At 31.6% G+C, this 19,733-nt stretch overlaps 1 protein-coding gene across 1 annotated transcript; it reads right to left on the bottom strand.

The window, feature by feature from the left end:
* Positions 1–10,632: 10,632 nt before the first annotated feature.
* On the bottom strand, positions 10,633–11,554 carry LOC108222022 (auxin-responsive protein SAUR71). The gene has a single exon (XM_017395902.2). The coding sequence runs from the start codon at positions 11,288–11,290 to the stop codon at positions 10,901–10,903; it is 390 nt and encodes a 129-aa protein (XP_017251391.1). The 5' UTR covers positions 11,291–11,554; the 3' UTR covers positions 10,633–10,900.
* Positions 11,555–19,733: the final 8,179 nt, after the last annotated feature.

The raw sequence follows: 19,733 nt of genomic DNA, 5'->3' as shown, positions 1-19,733 counted from the left end.
TGGGACTTATTTATATTAAATAATAAATTTGAGAGAGTGGGGAAAGTAGTGGGTGTAATAGTGTTTATATTATTATAGAATAGAGATAGTGGAAAAAAGTAGTAGGTGTAATAGTATTTTATATTATTAAAATTTGCTATTTTTGGAATATATATAAATGATGAGACATTACAAAAAGGGAAACTGTATAAAAATGAATGGGACAGAGAGAGTAATGGCTACGTCTGTGTTACGTTTCTATTTGCAGGGTTTTTAGTTGTATTTGATTGCACTATTGACTTGCTTTGTTGCTTGACATTGTATCATGCTTGATTTATTTTATTATTTAAAATTATTCTGAGATTTTTCTTGGAGCTATCTAGCTAGTTTCTTTTTGTTGCTATATTTTGAACAATTTAGTGTTGTTTATTATTTTTAGGAATATATCAATCTTGCTGATAAGTAGTGTAGTTTTATTTGTATTAAAATGTAGCTTATCAACAAATAGCATATTATTTGTAATATTCGTTGATCAGATAAATCAATAACGGATTATGAAGTGTTGCAACAAAACAAGTACTTTTCGGTGTAGTAGTTGGCAGAATAGGTTGATCAACTGAAGAAAAAAAATTGGCCCATCAACGGATGTGTAGTTAGGATTTCAAATTATAAATATTCTAAATCATGTAAACTTTGTGATTGAACTTAAGATCAACGGCTAAATCATACTATCAACATATGAGGAATAGAATATTCATCAATTGTTATTCACCATCAACGGCTAGTGAAAAATGAATTATCAACTGATAATTCTGGAAGCCATAAACGTCTAATAATGAAGCTATCAATGGTTGTTTATTGATTCATCAATTGCTACATTTGGAGATTATCAGTTCATAGCTACAACCCAAAGAAAGGACAAGGGTCATATGGGCTGAACAGAAAAAGTACAAACTATTTTGGAAACTAAGCTATAAAAAGTCTTAGTCATATGTTGAAGAACTCGAAGCCTACTATTTCAAGTTGTAGAACAAGAAAATATTCGACATGACTATTTTATCAAGAAGACAAATATTTCCTCAAATGTATGATCAAGAAAAAGAGTAGGGATGACGACTTTTTTCTAGAATAGTAATTTTGTTTATCTAGATTAGAAAAAAAATGTGAACTTGGATATATAACCAAGTATTTTAAATCATTTTGAGTCGTCCAGAATAATAGTGAAGAACAACAACCTAGTGCAGAATAGCAATATATTGTAAAATTACCTCTATGATCTTGTAAGCAGTTGTGTTGAACAACCATAAAAATGTTCATCCACATATAAAATTACCAAAGTGGAGAAGAAAACACCCATCTGAAATTTTGAAAGAGCTTTTGTTTATTTCGAAGTTCATTTTAGTGTTTGATTTTATTTGTTCTCTGTCAGATACATTTCTTTATCTACAATTTTTTTTTAAGAATGTATTTTAACACCCTTTCTACAATCCTTTCATATTTTGAATTGTTAAAATAATGATTATTATCAGATTAGCCTTCTAACATACAAGAAGAAAAGATCTCAAACAAATCAACTAAGGAAAGAAAAGATGAAGGTGTTTAAATTCCAATGCTAGATAAAGAACATTTCTTTCACTGAAAAGTAAAAATGAGGATGCATCTTTTATCTCTTGATACTAGTTATATTAATTGTATTCATAAAAGGCCACATGTACCAGTCAAGATCAACAATACTGTTAGATTGGATTAAAATAATTTTGAAGATAAAGAAGTCCCAGAGAACATCTCTAAATGCAAAGATGAAGATGAAAAAGACGTGCATAAGGACAATAAATCCATGAACATTTTGTTTCATGACATTGATTAAGATATATTTGATAATTTCATAAGTTGTACTACTACAGAAGAGGTGATGGATACCATCCACACTCTATGTGAGGGTCTGAGAAAAAACATAATATAGTTGTTTGTTCAACAATTCGAACACTTTCATTCCAAGACTAAAGAGTTTGCAATGATTTTTTTAGTAGATTTAAGAAACTACTAAATATATTGAAGTTGTATGGGAGAATATATCTCGTTAAAACTCAAAATAAGTTTTTAAGGTCTTTGTTTAAAATATGAAAGTTTATGATAGTTGCTTTAAGGCAAGCTCAAAATTTCAATAAGCATACCTAGGATAAGTTGTATGGTATAATAAAGACCTATGAGCTTGACATCCAACAAGAAATAGCGAAAGGATCAAGAAAGAAAAAGACTATGACCTTAATTGCTGAGAAGGCTGATGAGCAAGGGAATGTACAAAAGACTGTAACCACCAAAGCTACCCCAAGCATGGAGGCTTTTGGAGGTCGAGCAGATGCTGGCAAAGGGAGAGGGAAGCTGGTAGAAGAAGATGATGAATCTTCTATACAAATTGAGCTTGATATATTGATGAACATATGGCCTTCTTGTGTAAGAAATTCTTCAAGACCAAATTTAAGAGAAACTCTACAGCTCCTAGACAATTTAGAAGAAGTATATATTGAACCAAAATGATCAAATTTGGTTGAAAGATCAAAAAATAAATGCTATAATTGTGGTCTAGCTGGGCATTTCTATAGTGAATGCAGAAAATAAAAGGAAGAGCTCATCAACTAAAAATTTTGAATATAAAAAAGTATTTTGAGCTTTAAACAGCAAAAGGAGAGGGCACTCATAATTGAAAACAAGGACTGGGCTTCCAATGAAGATGACTCATATGATGATTTCTTATCGGTCTTGTCTTGATAGCTAAGGGTGATGAATCAGAGGCCAACCTATAAGTAATGCACAAGGCTCCAAAAATTTGAACTTGCATATTTTCAGTATTTTATGGAGTTGTGTTGCTTCATTTGAAGTTATGCCAGACTATGATTTTTTCGGTTTCAACTGTAATGTCGTTGTATTTAGATTTTATTTGATAAATTTATGACATTTTAGATTTAAGATTTAGCATGTAAATGAAAGTTATTTACTTAAAAAACTAGGTCGTTATTATCATATAAAATGATATAATTTATTTATAATAATTTGAAATAATAATAACATACTCTTTTAAAAATATAGTCAATCAATATAACTGATACTATTGAAGCAAAATGTGTTACAAGTTCAACAAAGTTTTACACAATGTCTTATAGTTCCAATTTAGCCAACCATTTTTGTCAGCACCGTTGGAGATGCTCTAAGAGCAACATAAATCAATAATTATTACTTATTTTAAAAAATTACAAATTTATATGTCAACCTTCATTTATAAATAAACCTCTTTATAATAATAATTCTTCTCAATATCAAAAATATTAATAGAGAGCAGAGGTTTTACTAGAATAAAAGAATTGTAGGAGTGTTGTGGGTTTTGTAAAGTTTATTTGGTTAACTTAAAACAATAACTTATAAATTAGTTTCAAGTGCTAAGTTTAAATTATAAATTATCTATTTGACTAATTTTGTATTATGAGTAAATTATGAGTTAGTAAAAATGTAATAATAAATACAAATTTTATTGTTTATCATTTTGGATGTTGATATTGGCTTTTATCATATTAAATCAAATAATTAAAAGAGTTATATGCAATTTGCACCCCTTATGTTTGGACAAAATGCATTTTAAAATTTTTGAACTTAATTGTTCAAATTTTGGATATCAAATATCAACATCCAAAATTTGAACAATTTATTTTTATTGTCTAATTAAAAGAGTTATTTAAATTTTGAACTTAATTGTTCTAAAAAGATCTTTTTATTCTCTACGACTTTCGTTCTTTAAGTTTTTCCGAAAAATATCGTTTAGATGGTCAGAAAATTTAAATAAAGGTCCGATTTTAATTAAATATAATTAAATTTCCCAAAATGCCCCTGCAAAAGTTAACGGTAACGGCAGAAATTAACGGAAAGGGTGCAAAGTGTCTACGGGTTAAAAGTCTGGGGTTGCAAAGTGTATTATCCAACACTATTAGGTGCAATGTGCATTTTGTCCAAACATAAGGGGTGCAAATTGCATATAACTATAATTAAAATAAATTGTTCAACAAAATGCATTAAATTATCTTTTTGACTTTTTTTAAATAATTTAAATTACACAAATAATATTTTTTTAGTTTAAGATCTGATATAATTTTAAACCAGACGGTCCAAACATGCAACAAACTAGACCAGTCAATTGTGTCCTGTATTTTCGTATTTCGTGTACCTAGAAGGGAAACCTTTATTTTTTATTTGTATCCGACTCGTTTAGGATTTGTGTACCTAATCTCAAACTCATGTTTGATTATAGTTCGCGTAATTTTCATGTGTATTTAATATAATTAATCATAATATATATAATAATTCTAATATTTGCATACATTTGTGTACAAAATTGCACATGTATGTGTGTGTGTTAATATGCTTATTTATTCAAAAATATATTTATATCATGTAATTTCATGTATATACACTGAAAATCTATATTTATTATAAATTTATCATGTATTTTCGTGTACTAAAACTTAAAAATTCAACACTAACTTTTCATGTTATGTATCAAATTATCAATTCTACTCCAAGAAAGAGCTAGAGCTAGACATAGGCATGCACTGCGCCCCGCTCGACCCCGATCGGATCCCCAGCCTCTTCAGATCGGTGATTGAGGACATTTTCAGGACAGACCAGAAAATCTGGACGGGATTAGTTCTCTCCTTGTCCTAAATACCCGGTCAAGATTATATATATTTATATAAATAGTAAGTATATTTATATATATCATGCTAAATAAATTATTAAAATTTGATATCATTTACAATTTTTTTGAAATTAAGAAAATAATCTGTAACTTTATTGATCAATTTTCTTTACATTGTGATATAATTTATGTTTATAATTATAAAATTATTTTTTGTTTATATTATACCGCAGTCAACACTGCAGAATGAGGTCAACATAATACACAGAGCAGAGCAGATCAAGTTTTCAGAAGACTTTCTGCACACAATCATACGGCTCACTGAAAGTGTTCCAACTACTGCAGAATTTTGAAATGACTAGACCGGGGATGCTGTTGAATTGATTTGGCAGTTGGTGATGCATTATTAGTATGATCAGTCCAGGAGTGTTGCTTTTAAATCATGGTTTAAATAATTGATCATTCCAGCATTACATTAAGAAAATGACGTTACTCCCACTACTCTTTGTCTACAACTACAAATAATCATTTTAGAAGACTCCTAATCTTCCCTAATGACTTTTATATTGTCATTTGGTCATCACGGACTTTCAGTTATCCAGATTAAACTATTGCTTGCTTGAAAATGCAGACTTGCTGCAGCATTACTCAACTCCATTCCTCTGACATTTATTTATTTTGCTATATATATTCACTTACGACAACATTTTTAAATTCCGGTACTCTGACATATTTATTTTGCTAAATATATTTTAACATTTAGTTGCATTTTCAAGATGCAACTCTATAACACATTAGTGTTGTAGAAGTTTGGTTCATCTTGTAACATTTGTTATCTGAAAAAAGTTTATTTAAGATTATGTTTGGGATAAATATATTTTATTTTGAATTTTAAATAATATAATTTGAGGTGTAACTTTAAGATCTCAGTTTTATATTAATATTTGAATATTTCAGATTTTAGATGAAATTAAAACTTATTTTTTTATCCAAACATGTAATTTGATCAAATTCAGGATTTAAAATGAAATTTGAATTTTAAATATGTCGCTAAGGATCGAGTCGTTTTAAAATAAGGAATGACGGAATATGATAAGATGTGAATGTGATTGCATTTTTGGGTTTATGCAACGTGTTCTCAAATCATAATGAGAAAATCGATGGGCGGTGTCAACTATAGTTATTAACCACCATTTTCATCAATGATTAGATTGTGGGATTATAAAAATTCTAGGGAAATTGTTTGGAAGGCAGAATCACAAATTAAATGAGGAATAATTTTCAACTGCTATAGGAGTTGGACTCTATAAATAATTCTTGTACGTTGATAAATCACAATCAACAACCGCAAACCATGTGCACTTGCAACAACTCAAACGTACTTAGGTACGTCCTTTGCAGAGGACCATCTTGTAATGTGCTCGTCGTCGCCGCATATCAATTTCACCGTTTTTTAGCTGAATTTGAGTCTTTTCACTTTAGAAAAATGTAAGTTGAGCGTGTGTACAAATTTCATTACTTGGGACGTTAACCGCAAGGACATAGCAATATTTGGATTTCGAGTTCTTCACAGATTCTTCTTGATTTATATTGTCCAACTCGAGAACACGCAAGAGTTGTCGGACTAAAACTACAGTTTAGTAAAATTTTATACTAAAACGCACACAATGTATACCATCTATACTTTTTGTTATATATTTTTTATTTGGTCATGTTTTTTTTGTTATTTTGGATCCTTACTTAAAAAAAGAAAAAGGAAAGGTCGATATTTAAAAATTCGCCCGTATAACTACAGATTTACAACATGTATATCTATCATAATCTTACATCATTATAACTTCATCATTAAGCTATTACATAAAATTTATATTTGGTTTCAAAATTTGTAAAAAAGAACAAAACTACTGTCAATAACATATATTAATATTAAATAGTACTTATAAATAGATGCATAACTTATAATTAAAGATAAATCACAACTCTTACATCTTTAACAATTTCAAAAACTAAAAACACATGTGATGTACTACAAAGCAAAAACTTCATTATTATCTTTTTAAAAGGAAAATAAATTTCCATTGATACTAAGTATCGAGAATACAATATCCAGCGGAACAGAGTTTCCTTCATTCATATAAGAATATATCTAACCGAAGAGTAAGTAAATACTTCCGGATGTTTAGACGTTATGATCTTTAATGTCTGAAAAGATAACTTACAAACTAAGCCTCGTTAAAACTCCTCAAGAGTAAAATTTTATGAAAATAAACTCAGGGCGAAAAATTGTGCCTTACAAAACAAAAATATATCAGTTACAAGAATTTGCAAGTAAAAATCGTATCTTCGGATAACTATGTGAATCCCCCTACTGTCAATCTTTGTAGCTACAATGACTTGTGCATTTATGTTCTTTTCCATCCACTATCTTCTGCCTCTAAACAACCAAAACTCCGTAAAATGGAAAATTTAATGCTGGACCTGTAAGATGAGCGAAGAAATTAATATAATTAAGTGAAAAATGTTAACAAACACTAAAATAAATGAATAAAATACAAACAAATTTTTTTTTTTTTTAAAAAAGCAAGCTAATAAATGGCACTTGATTGACTCTCCTAATCAAAATATTCCCACAATGAAGATTACCCATAAATGAAACAATTAAGACACAATTAACACCCTCAATTAGCACCACAATTAACGCACTCAATTAGAGTCACAATTAATGCCCTTTCTTTCCGCAACTGCCTAATAGACCCCTCGTCGATCTTGAAACAACAGTCATCGACCTCATCCTTTTTCTACCACTGTTGCACTTTCACTCTCACACGCGGTTGTGCATCTGATCTCCAAGTTTCGAAACCACAACTCGTTATCTTCGACTTTTAAGAATGTGCGATCTTTCAATGAACGGATCACCATTGAGAATGTCGAACAACAACAAAAGGCTTTCTCTTGGCCAACTATAATCGTCGATCTCGTTTGTGACTTGGTGTTTATCATTGTCTCAGTTTGTGTGATGATTATATATGTTGATAAAGTTGCGAGATCAATGTATTTGAGGTTTGGATAGATGGATTCTATTCATTTCAGAAAGTTTTGATTTCAAGACTTTTGTAAGCTTATTTTACCCTTTAAATATCAAATTCAATATATTATAATTTTTTATATAAAAAATATAATGACGTGGCTGCCTAAAGATTGGAAGCAAATGACAATTACTTTTAAGCAAGTCCAATATTTCATTGAGAATACTCTAGATAAGTTGTATGGTATACTCATGACTTATGAACTTGAGATCCAACAGGATGAACAAATGAAAAAGGGTTTCCGATAAGAAAACACCATAAGACTGAAGAACAAGAGAGTACACTGAAGGCTGTTGCTGCTAAAGCTACATCAAGCATGAAGATTTGTTAAGATAGTGTAAATGCTGGAAAGGGTAAGATAATGTAAATGCTGGAAAGGGTAAAAGAAAGCTGATAGAGGAAGATGATGAGTCCTCTACTCAAGATGGAAATGGTGCAACCATCTGTGTGCTGCCTGGCCATCCTCTTTACACAAAAGTCAAAAATAGATTTGACTCTATTTGATCATAATATATTTAAATAGTCATATTTTTAGACATAATGAAAGTAAGATAAGTGTAGAAATTAATGAAATAATTAATTTTGGACAGTTTGTTGTTAAAAAGAAGTAACCAAAAAAATTTGGAAGGAGGCCATTTCAATTACAAACTCGTAAACCCCTTGTTACTTTTTGTTGTACATGCAAGAACTCGAAGTCTCAAACCACCCTGCATACCAATTACCAAATGACAAATGGAACAACCAAACACCTTAATTATTGTCGTGACCAAACATGCTGCAACTACACAACATACATATAGACAGTACGGAGTATTATTTGATACCTTGTCTTAGTTACAAATGTACCCTTCAGTACAACCTTCTTAGCTACCCACCTACCGCGAAGACCTAATCGGTTCGACTACAGTACCCACACCACATATTTCTAGCCGCAAAAAGCCACCGAAATTACCGGATATCACAGAAGTTGTCCCCCTTTTTTTTTTTTTTTTTTTTTGATAATGAGAATGAATCTCAACAAAATTGATCCGGCAATTCACCGAGATAATTCTTTCATTCAAGAAAGCTTATCATCTAACCATCGGACATGCAAGATGACCGGGGAAATTTAGATAATAAAACTTTAATGTCCGAAAAGAAAAACCCGTCTTCTTCCAAGCATCCTGAAAATATAAACAAAGGAAACAAGGAGAATATAAGTCTATATATATAACTGATTATATATATATTATTAAAAAATAAAGAATAATATATCCAATAACTAATAATAATTAACATCATGTGATTATCATTCAACAAGTGAAAAAGGAAACTAAGTAAAGTCTCAACCAAAGATGGATCTTTGGTGAGACACTAACGAAAAAGATAATATACCGAAAAAATATAACAATTATTAACAAGCCAACAAAGTGGCACATAATTGCAGCCAACAAAGTGGCACATAAAAGCCTCTTACAAGCCAAAAATAAGCCATCAATCATGGTCACCCATAAATGGTACAAAATAAGCCATCAATAGATGCACAATTAACGTACGAACTCATTAAATGACAATCAAGACAATTTCAAAAAAATTCAAATAATTTCCAAATATACAAAATAATCAACTTTAAAATGATAAAGGAAATTTTAAATAAGAAAATTAAAATTTTTATATAAAATCTTTATAAAATTTAAGTAAACATCAATCAAAGATGAGAATATAACAAATACTAAAAAGGTTGATATCTAAATTTAAAAATATATAAAAATGAGTCGATCACTATTTAAGGAAATATCGCATAATACAAATTCCTTATGTTACAACCAAAATCATTAAAACATTAAATGCAGACAATTAAAAACCGAAAATTAAATACAATTATACAAAACTGAAATCATAAATTATGCCATAATTATAGTCAAAAATTTTATAGCCGCGAACCACCATCGCAAACCACCGTTAGACCACCATCAACTCGAAAATACAACATGTTAACACTAAACCAAAACCTATTACTGGTTGTGGTTGCATAGAAATTAATCTTTTGCAAGCAATATCAAAATGCACAAGATCTATATTATGAATAACAATATTAAGAATAGATGCACATATCTAAATTATCAACAGATCACATAAACAAGTAAGATTGTGAATTAGAAAGAGTACACCTTGATTTTGTGGAGTATGTTCACACAAAAAGAGTCATTTTCAAATATGATCCATCCTTTGAAGATATCCTTGCATAAGTCGGTGAGTAGATCGATATCCCAATATTTGAATCGGTTGAAAACGCAAATCAGATGGATCGGAATTGAAAGTGTGAATAAGAGAGCAAAAGTGTGAACTAACACGTAGACACGCGTTAGTTTAAAGAATTTTGTTGTATTTTCCCGCGAGGAGGAGACCGTTTGCAGACAAGAAATGGAATGGTGATAGCGGTGTAAAGTTGTCCCCCTTTAGTTTAGAATAAAAACACAGAACCCATACACTTCTCGAGGTAGTCCACATTTTATTCAACTATCCAACCGTTCGTCCGTTTCAAACTACTACAGTACTTTCAAACCTAACTATCTCCAAATATTAATGGATTATACAGGTATGTTTTTTCCGGTATTATAAAAACGGTCTTGATCTTTCTAATGTGTGCCTAAGGGCACACAATAAGCACGTACTTATCGGTGAAATCACGAAATATGAATTAATCAGAAATTAGTTGGATTAATTAGAAATTAATTGAATAGTCAACTATTTATCAATCGACGAGTTGCGAAATATTAGAAATTAATCTATAACTAAACGTGATTTCACTGATTTTCAGAACAATTTTTTATCTCAATATTGTGATTTTTTAAAATAAAAAAGCACACTCCTTACAAACAAAACACACACAACATTAGCATAGAAGCAGAAAAAGCAATATATTAGGGCAAAAATACAGGCAGCGATATCATTTCATGTATCACAGCGAGGAGAGAATACACATAAGATCCCTCAAAAGGCTCTCACTACACTGTAAAGTGTAAACAACACAAAAACAAACCCTAATTTAACTCTTTCGACATCAAAAGCAACACACGATATATACAAATCACATCTCGATCTACTCATAACATCACGATCTACTCATCTACCTAATCTCCATCTCTAACATGCTGAAAATTCATACCAGCTACGAAAAATCAAACTCATCGGAGATGGAATTAATCAGATCCTGCACATCAATTGAAATCTCCCCGAGTTTCAAGGCTTGTAGAACCTTCTCGAAGTCGACGACGTCGCAGGGGATCCGAAGCACGCCTTTCTGCTCGTAACCGTACTCTTGCGCCGATTTGTTGAGCAATTGGATGAAGATCGGGTGATTTATCAGCTCGGCGGACACGATGAACCGCTCCATTTCGTCGCCGACGTAGACAGGGAGGTGACCGACCGGAACGGTGTTGGATCGCCGGAGCTTCAGTGACCGGAACGAGTTTGAGCTGAGCGGACGAGTCGAGGAGCGGAGGAGAGTGTACTGTGATGAGTCGGCGACTCGGGAGAGGCGGCGAATTAACTTCTTCATGATGAGAACTGAGAGAAGAGGTGTGTGTACAGAGAGAAAGAGGAGGAGAGAGATAGAGAGAGATAGGGAGAGAGAGTGAGGGGTGAGAGGAGTAATTTATAGAGAGGTGGGACGTACAGGTAGGCGTACTTGGCAGGTACAATTATTTTATTATTATTTTCATTTGTTTAGTTATTTATTTGTTTAATTGGTTGTATAAAGAGGAAAAGTAAAGAAACATATATTCCGTATTTTCTTGCTTTTTGTTTGGGAGGTGAGAGAGAATGACATTCCAAGATATTCCAGATTATAGCAGCTCACGAGAATATTAAGAGGCATGTGATGCGAGTATACCAGTGTTTCTGTTCGGACACATAATGCTCTCGACGCCAACGGGTCGGGTCAGATCCGTTTTATCTAAATTCAAATTCTCTCTCCGTTTCAGGCTAGATGTTCACTTGCAAAAAACATAATATATGAAATGAGATTGATCTGAGAAATATAAATAATAGATATTTTCTCCGTCCTTTTTACCTATTTATTTTCAAAGTAAATTTTGTCTCTACTTACATGTCCATTTATACTTTTTTTTGAAACCATGTCCATTTATATTTTTAAAACAAATTTAATGATAGCTTTTCAAATCTATCTCCATAATTACAATTTTTATTTTCAAATCTTGACTTATTTAAAATTTGGTTGAATTCACGTTTTCAAGACATTGTGCTTGTTTGGCTATTGACACTTCTGGTGTTTCTTTCGATAAAAAATTGGTTTCTACTTTTTTTGATCCGTTTGTGCCAAAAATCAGAAGCACTTGTGAAAAACTGAAAAGGCTAGCTTTTGTTTTAAAATTTTGGTATGCGCGTTTTTTTCAAAATGAACATATAAAAGATGAAGGAGAGAGCATGAGAAGTAGAATTAACTTTGGAGTTATAATTTTTCATTAAAGGTTGAAATGGATAACTAAAGTGAAACAAATTTTTTTTTCTTAAAAATGGACATGTAAATCTAAACTGAGGGACCGCAAGTTCAAATATTTATGAGTCTAAAATTAATTTTAAATCCAGCAGATTTACGGTGATTTTGGGGGTCGAATCAGAATCAAGTTTTTATATATATTTAAAACTTTTAAATTAATTAAATTCAGGGATGTACTCTCATTGATTTCAATACTGTGTAACACTGAAATCATGAAAGAAACAAATATATATTATTTATTTTTATTTAAAATATTACTATATGTATCTATATTCTTATTGAGTGGAACCCCTTCTGTGGGAGAAATACCAAATATCCAATTATCAAAATTTGGTGACGAATTTTTTTAATAATAATTATTATCATACTACTATACTTGTATATTGGCTAAAATTTTGTAATATAATAATTATACGGCTAATAAAATTACATGGCCAACAAAATTATTTATTTTCATTTATAAAAACCAAAAAATTTAATCTACGAAACAATTATATAAAATACCTATCACGTTTTAGAATTCAAAAGAATAAGGATTCCATATTTATATTATCAACTAATCACATTAATACAGAATTTATTTCAACCTTTATCGGCCTATCTTTTACAAGAGGGCGATAAATATGAAAAAATGGTGGTAACAGTGTCGTAACACTACCAACACATTATCAAGAAGACTGAAACACAACATATTATAAAAAAAATAAAATAAATATTTTTGAATTAAAGTTATTTTACTTAAAAGATCAGTCAGACTTTTGTATTAATTTATCAAACAACCACAACTAGAATAGAAGAATTGCAACTGATGTTAGATATAACATTTACTTATTAGAAATCTAAAATAATTATAACTTAAGAAAATTTATATTTTACTAAATATTAAAGACCGTACAAACAATTGTCCATGTTACAACACATGATAAAGAAATGACAACACAATACATTGTTAGAAAATATTGATAACAAATTAATTTTGAATTAAAATTATTTAAATTAAAAGCTCAGTTAAACTTTGTCCATGTTGCAGCATAGTGTAAAAAGACGAGAAGACAACACATTGTCAAAAAATTGATTGATAAATTGTATTTGAATTAGAAATATTTAACTTAAAAGTTTAGTTAAACTTCAATATTAATTCTTTAAACAACTAGCACTACTAGAAAAACTCCAATTAATATTAAACATAACATTTACTTAACAGACATCTAAAACAATTACAAATTTTAAAATTTACCAAAAATTAAAAACCTCACAGACCAACTTTGTTAGGTCCAAAGTATCGTAGAAGGGGGGGTTGAATACGATACTCACTACAATTTAAAATTCTTTCGAATCTTGCGGATAAACAAATTGCAGTTCTGTAATGGGTTTCGTGTTCCGGATATTTATTGGGTCGGTTTCTGAGGATATGAAAATATTAAACCAATACACAATATTTTCCAAGGTATATCTGTATATTGATAAATACCTCGAAGGTGCTACAAATCCAAACCCGAAGGTTGGCTACAATGACCACTCCTCTAAATATTACAAGCCCTATCCACTACAAATATTTATGGTACAAAACTAGGCTAGGGTGTGTGTATATTTGAGAGAGTTTGTGCATAGCACTTGGCCATCCATCCCGAAGGATGATGTAAATTGTGAGAACCACAATCACATATTTATAGGCTTTCATAAACTAACCATGGTTAACGAGTTCGTCCTGGACGGATTGAGTTCGTCCTGGACGGATTCAGATATCCAAAATAAATCTAACTCCAAAACAAAGTTGCGCCACAGCTGTTGATTAGAGGAGCAACATTTGACCAGGTCAAATGTTGTTCCAATATAGTGCTTCCCTTGTAGAGTTTGTGACTTAGAAATTATTCTAAGTTACAAGGAGTTTGTGCCAAGAGTTGTTGGTTAGAGGAGCAACATTTGACCGGTCAAATGTTGCGCCCGGGTCAAACCTTGCGCCCGGGTCAAACCTTGCGCCCGGGTCAAATGTTGCGCCCGGGTCAAATGTTGCGCCGGGGTCAAACCTTGCGCCTTGGTCAAATGTTGCGCCACAGAGTGTACAAGAGGTACTTGGTGACTTAGAGAAATTCTAAGGCAAATATGAACTTGCTCCACCATTGTAATGCTTCCCTTGTTATCACTCCTTTGACTGAGATTGACTTGAGTTTGCTCCTCTCCCTACTTAGCCAAATTAGCTCAAATCTTGAGTTGGCACAAATCATATATTATATATATTATATTATATTCATAATATTATATAAATGTATGTATAAATAAAGATATACATATAAATATATATAAATAATATTTATATAAACATATAGTAATATATATATACATATATTTAAATATATTCTCATATATTTAAATATATATAATATACATATAATTATATGTAAATATAAATATAAATATATATATAGAGATATATATAATTACCTATAGATATAAATATACATATATTTATGCACATAATATAATATATATATACACTTAAATATATAAATGTTTATGTAAAATATAAATATATATACTATATACATATATATTTATTTAAATATATATACATATAAATATACATATACATATGTTTAAAAACATATATACATATATATTATATATATTATATTTAATTAAATATACATATATACATATATAATTATATTTGTACATATACAAATATATAAGTGCACACATATATAAAATGTCACTTCCTGATATGGCTTTATGTGGAAGCTTTGACGTATGGCATTTGAGCAGTAAGCTTTGGCATAGCTGGCATTTGGCTTGACTTGGCTTGGCTTTGGAACAAATGACTTGATATGACTGGATCAATTTTTCGATCGATAAATACTTTGCAAAACTCCGTACGTGCTGACGCTTAGTGCACTGGTCTGGTTCACAAGCGACTAACACTGAAGTTAAACATTGTACCGTCTTGGTCAGCAAACATTGATCAGTCGGTTCCGGGTTAGTTTATGCTTCAGTTTGTTGATTATAAATAACCAACCAAGATATATAGAAATATCTTGCTTCAGAGGTTGCACTGAAATCTTTCGAGTACTTGGACAACATCTTCATTGCTTCCACAATCTTGAATACTTCAATCTTTATTCTTCACTGAGGCATGAACATATTAATGAACTTCTTCCAGTGAACTTATTCCTTCAAGACTGTAGATGGCTTCTTCAACCTTTGTCTTCGTATCTTCCAATTCCGGTGCAGGCGTAGTGTTATTTACTAGTCCTGTTCTATTGTTGAGTTATCATCCCTATGTAACAGATAGGGTTGTCTTTACATTTAGACTTACAATCTCCCCCTATTTGTTTGTTAATCATAACAAGCAAATCCTCTGGAGGATAACTCAACTAACACTAGAAAAAGTAAAATCCTGGACTAGTAAATAATGCTACAAAGTTTCTGGATCATATAATACATTTCCAGATTTCATGAATAGAAATAACAGATGTGCATATCACCTTTATTTCTCTGGTTCTTGCTTACCTGCCAGATAATCCTCATAGTCTGTCTTGAAGAGAATTCAAAACATTCCATTATGCAAAGACCAATCAGCAGCTTCATTGAATTCTTCAGTGGTAATGAATGAGTTCATGTCTACCACTTACTGAAGAATAATTGTATCACCTTATACTTCTCCTCCCGTTACCTTGATCAGGTTCCCCTTAGTGATAAGTAGTTGTCTCCCCTTAGATGAAAGATCAATCCTCCTCCTTAGTTGAAAGATAAATCTCCCCTCAGTAGTACACCACTAAAGAGTAGTTTACTCCCCCTTAGTTGTAGACAATAGAAGAACGCTAACTTACTTTTTCTTTCCCCTTTCATATATTCTCCCCCTAAATATATTCTCCCCCTTAGTTGTGGAATCCTCCGAGGATATGTGGTATCAAATAGGTCAAGGAACGTGTACAATACTTCCTGTACCAAAAGATAATCTCCCCATAGAGAACTAAACAACACTAAAGCTGGGGTCGAAGAAAGAGTTCAGAAGAAGGGTTTACTTTAATTGGGTTGGTCCCTATACTGAAAGAATAGGTTCCAAACGGAAAAGTAATGAGTAAAACTGACATTCCAGTAACAACATCCACTTTTTCTTTAGGTATAAATTTGGTAATTAGTGGGTGTCTCACTAAAATGTTCTGCAGGTGTATCACTCAACACTCAATTTTCTCTCGGTTTTTTTGGGTAAGGGTGTCACTCACGAGTTCTGTAAGTGTATCCCTCCACACAAATACTGAGCTTCCAAAATGCTGAGTACCTGCAAGAAAATCACCTTAGCCACCCTTAAAGGGGGTCACCGGTGGTGCAATGGGAGTTCATAATTCCCAGTCCCTGTAGACTCATCAGATAAATCCGAATCATGGTCCACAAGTTGCCAACCACTAAGTGGCTTATCCAATTAAGGATCCAGAGTTGTTTGCTCTGGGAGGTTAGACAAAGGCTTAATTATGGCAAAGGCCTAAGTCCTCCTCAATGTCTGTGAAGACACTCGATTCATGAGAATCATCAACCATAAGTTCACACCATGAAATGGAATGAACCGTAGTTGCTTCCGTCAATTCTTTCAACAACTTGTGAGCTTTCAATACTAAATATTATAATATGTACCTCACAAGTGTTTCACTCTTCTCAATTTCCTATGTGTTTGCACTCACTCATGCTCACATATTTCTCATTCTGATATCTCACTGGTCCTTCTCAGAATCTCACCAAGTGTTTAACTCTCAGTGTTTGGCTCACAGTGTTTCTCTCAGCACTCAAAGTATGGTCTTCTGTACCTGCATGAGAAAATCACCATAGCCCCTTCAAGAGAGGTCACTGGCGGTGCAATGGGGTTTCGTAAATCCCCGATCCTCAACTGACTCATCAATAAATTGACTCATAGTCAGAGAGTTGCCGATCTCCTATAAATAGGAAATCCATTCCGATTGGATCCAGATCTGTTCTTATCTGGGGAGGGAGACGAGAATCCTGAAGATTTGGCAATTGAGATCCTCGTTTCCTCCTTACACCTGTAAAGGCATCAACCATCTTATCCACCGTAAAATGGTAAATGAAGAAGTTGCTTCTGGAACAAAACCTTTAACTTTACTGTGCACTCTCTTGTATTGTGTCCATAAGATTTTTGTTTAGGCTCTTCATCAGAGTGATTACTGATGATGTGCTTGACTCAATACAAGATGCTCTGGCTGACGAGCGAATTTCAATGGACTCATCCTTTTGAGAGAATGATTCCAGAGACTGTTTCATTGCCTTTTCAGCTCTATATTCTTTTGAGAAAATACAGATGAGCAACAGTTACCTCAAGTTCAAAAACACCTTTTCTTCTTGAGAGGTAGAGCTGTGGGTACACTATCCCTCACATCCTTATTTGCTGCAACAAGTACAGTTTCTCCCTCATTGACTTTTTGTTTGAAAAGTTCCTTATTACTCCAGGGGGAAAGTTGGGATGTGTTTAGAATTTGGTTTTATAGTCTGGGATAAAGATTGTTGGTTTTCAACCTTATGACTATCTAGGAAAGCCAAGAGGCTGATAGAGTTCCGAAAAACATAATGAGATATAAATGCACTTTAGAAAATCTATGATTTTGAATGAAAGCAATTGCATTTAATCTTTTGAGAAAAAAATGAATCAGTTGTGATTGTAAAAATGATTTTCATAAAGAGTGACAATCACAACCGATGAAAGAATCAAAGCTTTCCATTAAAAACTGGTTTGAGTACGAGAGTCTGAATCTATGCATAAAAGGTTTAAATGAACTTGTCTTTAAAAAAGACACAGACTCCTGTTTCTCACTACAATTTAAAAAGGAAAAAAAAAAATTTATGTGCTACAGTGTATAAAGCGCTCGCCACAATAATTAGTGAAAAGGCATCATACTAGCACATCGTCAAAACAGACGCTGCAAGTGACAGAGATCACCAAGTACACATATACAAGATAATCAATGTCTCGTCTTAGGACGCTACATGTATGGATGCAAAATATTCTAAGAGATATTTATGAAATAGAGTAGTGGATACCAATTATTGAAATCAATTGATAAGAAAATTTCTTTACAGAAACTCACCACCCCAGAACATAAATACGAGACAGAATAAAGATTTTGTTGTCTCCCTTATACTCATAATATTAAACACCTAAAGTATATTAGCACTAGTGATTTTTTAGAAATATGCAACAATATTTCACCAGTGCCAATACATCACAATTAATTCACAAATAAAACATCAATAAAGCATCAAAAATAGATACCAATTAAATATTTCAAAAATGAATTAATCATGCATCTATTATTCTATCAAAGTCAATCATGAAACAAATAAGCATATAATTGTCATGGATCACAATTTAACTAAGATAAAATAATAATTACCTACGCAATATCATATAATTATCATATCAGCATATAACAACTAAAATCATGACAATCATACAAAGATATACGCAAGCCCGAGGGAAAGTTGAAGAAAAGTTCACGAGTCTTACACAGATAATCATTAAACACAAGTGAACTCACACAACTCCTCGCAGAAAAATATTAACAATTAATATTAGTGATCTACATATAAGCATGCAATAATATCACTAACACTAAAAGTATCACAACTATATGCAGTTAGACATGAAACAAAATATCAATTAATAAATCATCAAATATCCAACACAAAAAGTTATGCTTCAAGTATATACACTAATATAAATGGATTTAGCCTAGTGAGAATCTAAGTAACTCCACAAATACTAGTATATCATGACTAAATTCTAACTAGATTCTAACCACATACCAATTACTGATACAAGTCACAAGTCTAGAAACAAATAAGTCATGCTTCAGATTTTATACCTATAAAAATGAATTCAACCTAGGAAATAATCCTAAGTATGTTCACAAATACAGATATATCGCAACTAGATTATGATAAATTTCTCTACTAGATACCAACTGTTAAAGAGGTATAGATCAAGAAAAATAACATAATTAAGTCATGCTTCATGTCATCCCTAATCATTTAAACCATGAACAAATAAGTCACTTAATTGTCATGCAACACAATTTAAATAATTGAAATAACAAACACTCATGCTAAAACATATAATCACCATCTAAGCATGCAAAGCAATAAACATGGCAATCACATATAATAGCAAAAAGCACGAGGTACTGGATTTTAAATAAATTCACAAATCCTATGTATAGACAATTTAATACTCATGAATTCATTCAAGAAATACGATAGACATGCTCATGAAAGAAGTAATACCTTATAGAAAATATAGTATGTGATCTACTTGCAGTTAAGTAAAGTGATAAGTTGAATACCTCTTAGACTTGACATTTCAGTTGATGTACCTCTCTTGTACTGATCAAGTCCAGTGGTTGTTGGCATAAGTCTTGGCAGATCTAGAATCTTCCAAATTGCGCATATTCAAAAGATCCTTGACTTCCTTTTATTGCCA

Source organism: Daucus carota, chromosome 5, assembly GCF_001625215.2.
Source record: "Daucus carota subsp. sativus chromosome 5, DH1 v3.0, whole genome shotgun sequence".
Classification (NCBI taxonomy): Eukaryota; Viridiplantae; Streptophyta; class Magnoliopsida; order Apiales; family Apiaceae; genus Daucus; species Daucus carota.
This window is presented reverse-complemented; position numbering and strand designations above follow the sequence as displayed.